At 51.5% G+C, this 8,968-nt stretch overlaps 1 protein-coding gene across 2 annotated transcripts in view; it reads left to right on the top strand.

The window, feature by feature from the left end:
• Positions 1-743: 743 nt before the first annotated feature.
• The window catches only part of CHFR (checkpoint with forkhead and ring finger domains), a 29,285-nt gene continuing 21,060 nt past the window's right edge, over positions 744-8,968 (top strand). Inside the window, exons 1-3 of one of the 2 annotated variants that reach the window (XM_032849235.1) lie at positions 744-760; positions 962-1,105; positions 5,935-6,034. In XM_032849235.1, coding sequence (XP_032705126.1) covers positions 973-1,105; positions 5,935-6,034 — 233 coding nt within the window. In that variant the 5' untranslated portion in view covers positions 744-760; positions 962-972. Of the gene's footprint in view, positions 761-892; positions 1,106-5,934; positions 6,035-8,968 lie in introns of those variants that run through there. The other variant, XM_032849236.1, reaches the window with a different exon arrangement.

Raw genomic sequence — 8,968 nt, 5'->3', positions numbered from 1 at the left:
ACCTCCCCGGGGAATATCCCGGGGTGTCCGTGAGAACGGGAATGAGGACAGCCGTGCGAAGCTGACAACACGAAGGCGCTCACGCCCCGTCCCCAGACGCGGCGCTCCTTCCCAAGGACGCACGGCCGGCCGCGTGCCTGCTCCGCCGCCGCCCCGGGAGAGCCCCGCGCCCAGCCCCGCCGACGGAGCCGCAGACCACCAGCCGGACGCGGCCGCCCGCCGACGCGGGGGCTCTCGCTCGCCCAGCCCTCCCGGCGCTTTACCCGACTGCCCGGCCTTCGCTCCCCGGCGGGTGGTAGTGCACGTCCGGAAGTGCCGGTTTATCGCAGTTATCTCGCCTTCTGTCCGGCGGAACGTCGCTTCGAGCACCCTGGAGCCGTCTGCACTTCCAGCACGCTTTGGAGGATTTATTTCGGACGCCCAACCCCCAAGTAACTCCATCTCTTTTGCCCCGACTTAACATGGCGCCGACCGCCGAGAGCTCCGCAGACGAAGTCGTCCCGGCCATCACCAAAAATGGCATCCAGACCCGCCGCCAACCGTCTGCGCACACTCCGCCCGCCCCCACACTGCCACTCTCGCTGGCCGCTCGGAGTTCCGCTCTAGCCGCCGCGCTCGGTGGGCGCCGCCGCCAGCCAATTGCAGGGCACGGCCGCTGCTGGCCCCGCCCAGCGGATCAGCTGAGGGATCCGCGATGTCTGTTGACAGCGGAGGGGGCCGCGGCGGCGCGGCCGGTTCCGGGTTCGGCGCGGGGCGGGGGGTAAGCGGACGGCGCGGGGCTGCGGTGGGTCGGCGGGCGGGACGCGGCCACGCCGGAGGAGGCGGGCGTCCGGCCCGCGGCGGCGGCGGCGGCGGCGTGGCGTGGGCGCCGAGGCCGGGAGGGCCGCGGGGCGGAGCGGCGGGCCGCAGCCCCTGCCTCTGCGGTCCGAGAGCCTCACCCGGCGTTTCCGGGTCTCGTCAGATGTGAATCCGATGGAGCAGCCCGGGGAAGGCGAGCAGCCGCAGCAGCAGCAGCCCTGGGGGAGGCTCCTCCGCTTGGGCGCCGGAGAGGGCGAGCCGCACGTCCTCCTGAGGAAACGGGAGTGGACCATCGGGCGGAGGAGAGGTGCGGGCCGGACGCCGGGGCGCGCGGATGAGGGCGGGGGCCGGGGGACCAGGGTCGGGGACCGAGCGCTGGGGGACCGGGACGGGGGACGGAGGGCTGGGGGACCGCAGCCGGCGATGAGGGCTGGGGGCTGGGCCGGGGGGCCGGGGCCGGGCCAGGAGGCACCCCCGGCTGCCGAAGGGCCCTGGGCGGGGCCCGCCGCGCTATCCAGTTTTTCCAGTGGAATAGGCTCCCGTGTAAGAGCCGCGGTGCATTCGCTTACTGGTCGGCCCAGTCACTGCTGAGTGTTTCCCGCAGATTATTTAATCGTCGTTACAACTTCAGGAAGCAGGCGCAGTGATGTCACGGACCCCTAGAGCGCGGGGTCGTCGAGTTCATGACCACAGAAAGCATTTCCGCCCTCCGTGGGATGAAATTAAAGCCAGTAGGAGAAGGAGCCCTGGAAAATCCAGTGTGGAAATTAAGCAGCACACTCTTAAGCCGCCAGTGGGTCAACGAAGTCCCAGGGCAAATTACACAATACCTGGAGATGAGTGCACACGGGGATATGGTAGGCCCCGGTTTGTGGGCTGCCGCTGAGGCAGTGCGCCCAGGGAGATTTGTAGCTGTAGGCGGCTACATTTATTTTTATTTGTTTCTTAAGATTTTATTTATCTGGCAGAGGGAGAGCATCGAGGGAGGGAGCACAAGCAGGGAAGCAGGCTCCCGTAGAGCAGGGAGCCCCATGCAGGGCTCCATCCTAGGACACTGCGACCGGGCCCCCAGCCGAAGACAGATGCTGAGCGACTGGCACCCAGGCGGGTGGTGGCTACATGGGAAAAGACCTCAAGCCCCCGCTCTTAGAATTGAGCTGCTCACGTCTAGGTTGGAAGTACAGGGCGTGATCAAAGTCTCACAGCTCGGTGAGACAAAGCGTGTCACCCTCCAGGCTCAGCTGCCTCGAAGCTCCTAAGTGCCCATCTGGCTGTTTGACGCACTTGGTATCTTCCCTGCAGGGAGAGAAATGTGCTGGTCAAGTCAGCAAAAAAGTGTAGTTTGTCTGAAAGTTACTACATCATCACTCTGACTCTTTCTCTCTCTATATATATTTTTACAGTTTTCTAAGTCCAGCCTAATCAACGTACACTCTTTAGTTTCAGCTGTGTGATACAGTGATTGTGCAGTTCTGCCCATTACTGGGTGCTCATAATGAGAAGGACACTGGAATTCTGTTCACCTAATTCACTCTTCCCCCAACCCCCCCCAACCATCCGTTCTTTACATGTAAGAGTCTATTGTTTTGTTTCTTACTTTATATCTTTAAAAGGAAAGGATGTGAAAAGTATTATTTAAAAACAAGTATTTTTTATATGTTAACTATACTGGAATTTTAAAAACTAAAAAAATAAAGGCTAAGTACTATGATAAAAATAAGGATAATAAAGTAAACACAATTTTTTGGGTTATTTTACCATTTATGATGTACCTGCACCTGTTTTTGTTTTTTGTTTGGTTGGTTGGTTGGTTGGTTTGGTTTGGTAGTCTTAAATCTCAGTGTCAAGTTAACTTTTTTTTACAACGTTGAATGTTTTTACCAGCCATTAGAAACTTCTGAAAAATGCATTAGTTGTCTTTAATGTATGGGAATTTGGTGAAGAGCAGAGCCCGGTGTTTCCAACCTGGCACTGCCTCATAACTTGCTTTGGGCTACGGACTTCACTTTCCATACCTTTGTACCTACTTCACTGAAGAGTAATGCACATCTTACCTGCGAAATCCTTAAAAGGAGCCTGGCTGAGAGTTAGCTAGTTAGTTAGTTAGTTAGTTGACAGACAGAGATCACAAGTAGGCAGAGAGGCAGGCAGAGAGAGAGGAAGGGAAGCGGGCTCCCCGCTGAGCAGAGAGCCCAATCCCAGGACCCTGGGATCATGACCCCAGCTGAAGGCGGAGGCTTAACCCACTGAGCCACCCAGGCGCCCCTGAGAGTTAGCTCTTAATGTTAGCCATTGTTATTGTAACACAGTATTGTAACATCATTTTGCATGTTAATACAAGGAGCAAAAACAGGCTGTTGGGTAAATCTCAGGAGAATTCCTTTTGGTGAAGGTATTAACCTCTCCATCGGAAGCAGAAGTTGCTGTGTTAGCCTGCTCAGGCTGTTGTAACAAAATGCCATAGACCAGGAAGCTTAAGCAATAGACATTTGTTTTTCACAGTTCTTAAGTCTGAGAAGTCCAAGATTAAGGTGCTAGTCGATTTGTTTCTTGGTGAGAGGCCTCTTCTGGATTACAGACAGCTGCCTTGCCAGCCTTCTCCTGTGAGACAAAGTTTTGGTGTGTCTTCCTCCTCTCCTGAGGGCACCCGCCCTATCAGATTAGGGCCCCAGCCAGTGGTCTCATTTAACCTTTATTGACTCCTCCCAAGCCCTGGCTGCAGTAACACTGGGTTCAGACCTTTAAGAGGAATTTTGGGAAAGACACATTACCTAAGAATTGTAGGACTTGATTACATTTCTTTTAAAACACACACGTGGTCTATGTAAGGCATTATTTCGAAGAGAAAGGGAGAGCTGAGTTGGTGTGTGTGGGAAGGGAGATGGAAGACCTCACCTTCCAAGAGCTTCCGTGCTGGGGGCGTGGCCGAAGTGTGCGCCAGCCAGCCTCCCGAGGAATTTAACCCACTGAATGGTAAGCAGGGCAAATGCCAAGAATAGAACTTAGCACAGAGTATCTTGGATCTACATTAGAAAGCTGATGTTCTGGTATAGAGAAGCTTGTTAAAAACCCATCCCAGTGGCATGGTGACTGGTGTTGGGTCGGCAGCTGCCGGCAGACTGTCCTGCTGGTTATACTCCGCATGCTGGGAAGATGGTGAGCGCAGCTGAAATGTGCCGTGGGTAAATGAAGCACTTCCCCTGATGTATAATGTGGAGTAAGATGTCTAATGCTTCGGGTTCATGGAGATACAGTTCCACGGTAAAATTCACCCCTTCTGGGCGCTCGGTGAGTTTTGAGAAATGGAATCACCACTGCCGTTAAGAGGCAGAACATTTCCATCACCCTAGAAAGTTCCCTAGTGGTCCTTTGGATCAGCCACCTGCTCTCAAGCCCAGCTCTGGCCACTATCCATCTAATTTCTATCCCTGTCATTCTGCCTTTTCCAGAATCTTGGATCTAAGTGGAGTCACACAGTATTCCACCCAGTCTGTGTATGGCTTCTGTCCTTTGACATAACCCATTTCAGGCTGTTGTGTGTTTCAGTAATTCCTTTCCTTCCCTTTGTGTAGGCTCCACACCCAGATTGAAGCTCAACACAGGGCTTGAACTCGCAACCCTGAGATCAATACCTGAGCTGGTACCATGAGTTGTTCACTTAACCCATCAAGCCACCCAGGCGCCCCCGTAATGTGTATCTTTTTGGTGCTGTGTAGTCTTCCAGTGTTTGGGTGTACCACAGTTTGTTTTTTAATTCTCCGGCTGATGGACACGTGTATTGCTTCCCATGTTTGGTTTTTTTTCTTTCTTTCTTTCTTTTTTTTTTTTTTTTAAGATTTTATTTATTTATTTAACAGGCAGAGATCACAAGTAGGTGGAGAGGCAGGCAGAGAGAGGGGGAAGCGGGCTCTCTGCTGCGGGGCTCGATCCCAGGACCCTGGGATCATGACCTGAGCCGAAGACAGAGGCTTAACCCACTGAGCCACCCAGGCGCCCCCCATGTTTGGTTATTAAAAGTAAAGCTATAAGCCTTAGTAGCTATAGCATAAACTTATTATAAGCACATTAATGATTCGACAGTAAAAAGTTCTTTAAAGATTTTATTTCTTTGGTTTAAGGAGAGAACAAAATATTTGATGATATCACCCCTGCATTTAATGAGGGTATAATGATCATGTTCAGCTGTAGATGCATTCCCCCTTCTGTTTTAAATTTTCTCAAACATGTACCTCTGTCTGTAATTTGCTCAGTCACGTTTTCTGTGACTCTTGATTATTGCTTCAGTTTTGTGATGATTTATGAAACCTTAGATTACACTGAGAAATTAAGGACTAAGTGAAGATATTGAAGAATTACTTAACTAAAGCCCTTAGTTTTAAACTTCTCTTTTTATCACTCTGGCTGCATAGATGTGCCTATTGTGAAATTGTCACCAAGAAGCTCTTGGTGTATAGCCAGAACTGTTGATGGGGTGCGTATCCTTTAGGTAATGGGGAGTCAGAAAGGTTCAAGACACAGCCCCTCTCCCTTTGCTTTGGATTAATACTTAAATGCTTTTTTAAAAAACTGCTTCCTATCGGGGCATCTGGGTGGCTCAGTCAGTTAAGCATCTAACTCTTAATTTTGGCTCAGGTCATGATCTCAGTTCTGGGATCGAGCCCTGCATCGGTCTCTGAGCTCAGCGGTGAGTCTGCTTGAGACGCTTTCTCCCTCTGCCCCTTACCCCACTCTCTCAAAATAAAAAAAAAAAAATTTTAAATTAATAAATCTCAATGGGGCGCCTGGGTGGCTCAGTGGGTTAGGGCCTCTGCCTTCGGCTCCGGTCATGATCCCAGGGTCCTGGGATCGAGCCCCGCGTGGGGCTCTCTGCTCAGCAGGGAGCCTGCTTCCCTTCCTTTCTCTCTGCCTGCCTCTCTGCCTACTTGTGATCTATGTCTGTCAAATAAATAAATAAAATATTTAAAATAAATAAATAAATCTCAAAAAAATTGCTTCCTTTCTTGTTTTATTAGGTGTTGTCTCCTATGGCGCATACAGCCCGGGTCCTGATTTTCAAGCACGATCTTTGATAACAAAGGGTAGTATTATGCACGGTCCCCACGGTCATATCCAGTGTGTATCCTTTCTCTGTTTTAGGTTGTGACCTTTCGTTCCCCGGCAATAAACTGGTGTCCGGAGATCACTGTAAAATCATAGTGGATGAAAAATCTGGTCAGGTGTCACTGGAAGATACCAGGTAAGCGCCTTCTGAACTTTTCTTAAAAAGATTTCTTGTTTTTGTTTTTATGTAATCTCCACACCCATCGTGGGGCACAAACTCACAACCCCTGAGATCAAGAGGCCCACATTCTTCCGACTGAAACAGCCCGGTGCCCTTCGTTCTGAACTTCTGTTTCCTCTGGAATCCATTGACTACAGAGAAGAAACAAGGGCTTGTTTTCTATGACACAGTAGTTTGGTAGGCCGTCAGATTCTTAGAAAATGTATTTTCCTGTTTCCAATAACACTTCGGTGTCTGTGAGCCTTCTTGAATGTGTTCAAATTAAAGCAAAAATATTTCTGAAAGAAAGACTTAAAAGGCAGTGATAACCTATTCAAGTTAATCCCACTCACCTGTTAGAAATATGTATTTATTTTGTATTAATGTGGTTTTGCTAGATACATTTTGTCTCCTTTTTCACTTTCATTTATGGGGCGCTTATGTCAGTGCACCCAGACCCATCTTTGGGTCCTCACTGTGATTGTGTAATTATCCGCCTCACTGTGATTGTGTAATTATCCGTCAGCTCCTTTACTGGTAGAGAGTTACTATTTTTGACTTTTTCTTACTATAAATGACGCTGCAGTTATTGTCTTCCAAAACTCTTTGCATTCATGTCTGATTATTTGCTTGGGGCACATGCGTAGGAAGGAACGCGGTGTCAGAATGTGGCTGCCTTCAGCCTGGTGCGAGTGGCAAAGTGGCAGGTGGCCTCCGGCAGCCTGTTGAAGTATGCCTTTTCCACCAGACGGATTCTTATTTTTGAAAAGGTCAAGTGTTAGGAGATTGGCGGTTACAGTTGTAGGGCTAGAAGACGAGGAATTAGTTTATTAGGAAGAAATGATGCTCCTTTCCCCTCTTCTAGTAGGTAGCAGTTTGAGTTCTTTATTTCTTAGCCTGATGGAGAGCTGCGTGCGTAGCACTGGTTCTGGAGCGGTCCTGCGGCAGGGTGGGGCTCTCTGGGACTGGCTGTGGGACAGTTTTGTAACAACTCGCTGCAAACTTACTGGCTTTCACAGAGCTGCGATCTCATAGTGTCGAAGATACAGAGTCGAAGTCAGGTCTCATTGGACTAGAATCAAGGTGTCATCAGGGCTGGCTCCTTCTGGGGGCTCTAGGAGAGAATCCTTTTCCTGTGTTTTCCAGCTTCCAGGCACCGCCATGTTCCCTGGCTGCGGTGGCCGGAGGGGAGAGGGTGTTCTGGGCCGGAGGAGGTGCAGGTGCAGAGGCCCTGGGCACAAGCAGGTCCTGTGCACGCAGAGTGAGTGACAGGTGCAAAGCCGGGCAGTGGACTGGAGCGGGAAAGCCCTGGTGTCCACGCTAGCGAGTTTGGACTTTAGCCTGAGAGCAGGGAGAAGTGACTGGGGTTTAAGCAGAAGAGTAAAGTCAGACTTTTTTGGTTAGAAAGGGCGTGAGAATGGATTGTGGGGAGACCCCCGGCGGCAGAGACCTGGCTATACTGGGGAGCACCACCAGCTGCTGGGAGTGAAGCCGCGCTGGGGCACTGGCCGCTTCCCTGTGACAGGCAGAGCGGAGTGGTCGGGACAGAGACTGTGGGAATATTTACTTTGTGGCCCTTTACAGAACAGTAAAGTGGTGGGCATCTGCTCAGATGTGGAAGTAAGGCTTTTCACCCCTGGAGGCCTTAGGAGTGAAGCTGCGGAGTCAAGCTCGGGTGGTCTGAGCGCCTGCGGTCGGGTCGGTCCACTCGCCGCGTTGACGTTCCTGTGCTGCGGCGCGTGCTTCGTCCGGTCACGACTGTCCGTCAGGTTTCTACTCAGGACTCCCTCAGGGAAGTGCTGTTCCGTCCTGTCCTGGCTGACTTAGACTCCTGTCTGTCCTCTTGGCAGCCTGTCCCTCTTCCACCTGTGCTCCCTGATTGACCGGAGTGACCTCCCCACGAGGGACAACGCCACCTTCAGCCCGTAGTCGGCACTGATTTGCTTCTGCTGGAAACCTGTCTTTCTCTTCTTTTAAAGTAGGCCCCACTCCCAGTGTGGGGCCCAGTGTGGGGCCTGAACTCACGATCAAGACCTGAGCCGAGGGGCTCCTGGATGGCTCAGATGGTTAAGTGTCTGCCTTCGGCTCCGGTCATGATCCCAGGGTTCTGGGATTGAGCCCCACGGCGGGCTTCCAGCTCAGTGGGGAGTCCGTTTCTTCCTCTCCCTCTGCCTGCCTCTCTGCTCCTGCTCTGTCTCTCTCTCTCTCAAATGAATAAATAAAATATTAAAAAGAAAAGAAAAGACCTGAGCCGATATCAAAGAGCAGGACGTTTAACTGTCTGAGTCACCCAGGCGCTCGTTGGAACCCGTCTCTCTCTTTTTTTTTTTCAAAGATTTCATTTATTTATTTGACAGGCAGAGATCACAAGCACGCAGAGAGGCAGGCAAAGAAAGAAAGAGGGGGAAGCAGGCTCCCCACTGAGCAGAGAGCCCGATGCGGGGCTTGATCCCAGGACCCTGAGATCATGACCTAGCCGAAGGGAGAGGCTTAACCCACTGAGCCACCCAGGCGCCCTGGAACCCGTCTCTTAAGAGGCGTCAGTGCTGACTGGAATGAGCTGACCTGGTTGAAACTTCTGGAGGGAGGGGTGGATCTGTGGGCAGAGCAGAGTGCAGAAGCGAGACTGAAGCTGGAAATCAGAGCTGCTAGGAGAATTCCAGGGCTCCACCAGGAGGCAAATGGGGGAGAATGTGGCGTGGGGAAAAGCAGACACGTCGATGAGATTGGTGACTAGTTTGGCTGTCAACAAGGGGTAGCTGGCAAGCTTTTCCTCGGGAGAACTGCGGTGTGGCACTAGCATATATGGCTCCTTAAATATTTACGTTGTGCTTAGGAGTGTTTTATCATTTTCAAAGCAGTGATACTGATTTGTTTCCCTAGTGGTAGTAGAGAAAGAAAATTTTCACT

The sequence above is a fragment of the Lontra canadensis genome, unplaced genomic scaffold (genome assembly GCF_010015895.1).
Source record: "Lontra canadensis isolate GAN:19392208 unplaced genomic scaffold, GSC_riverotter_1.0 scaffold220, whole genome shotgun sequence".
Taxonomy (NCBI): domain Eukaryota; kingdom Metazoa; phylum Chordata; class Mammalia; order Carnivora; family Mustelidae; genus Lontra; species Lontra canadensis.
The sequence above is the reverse complement of the archived record's forward strand: the minus strand, read 5'-3'. Positions and strand labels throughout refer to the sequence as shown.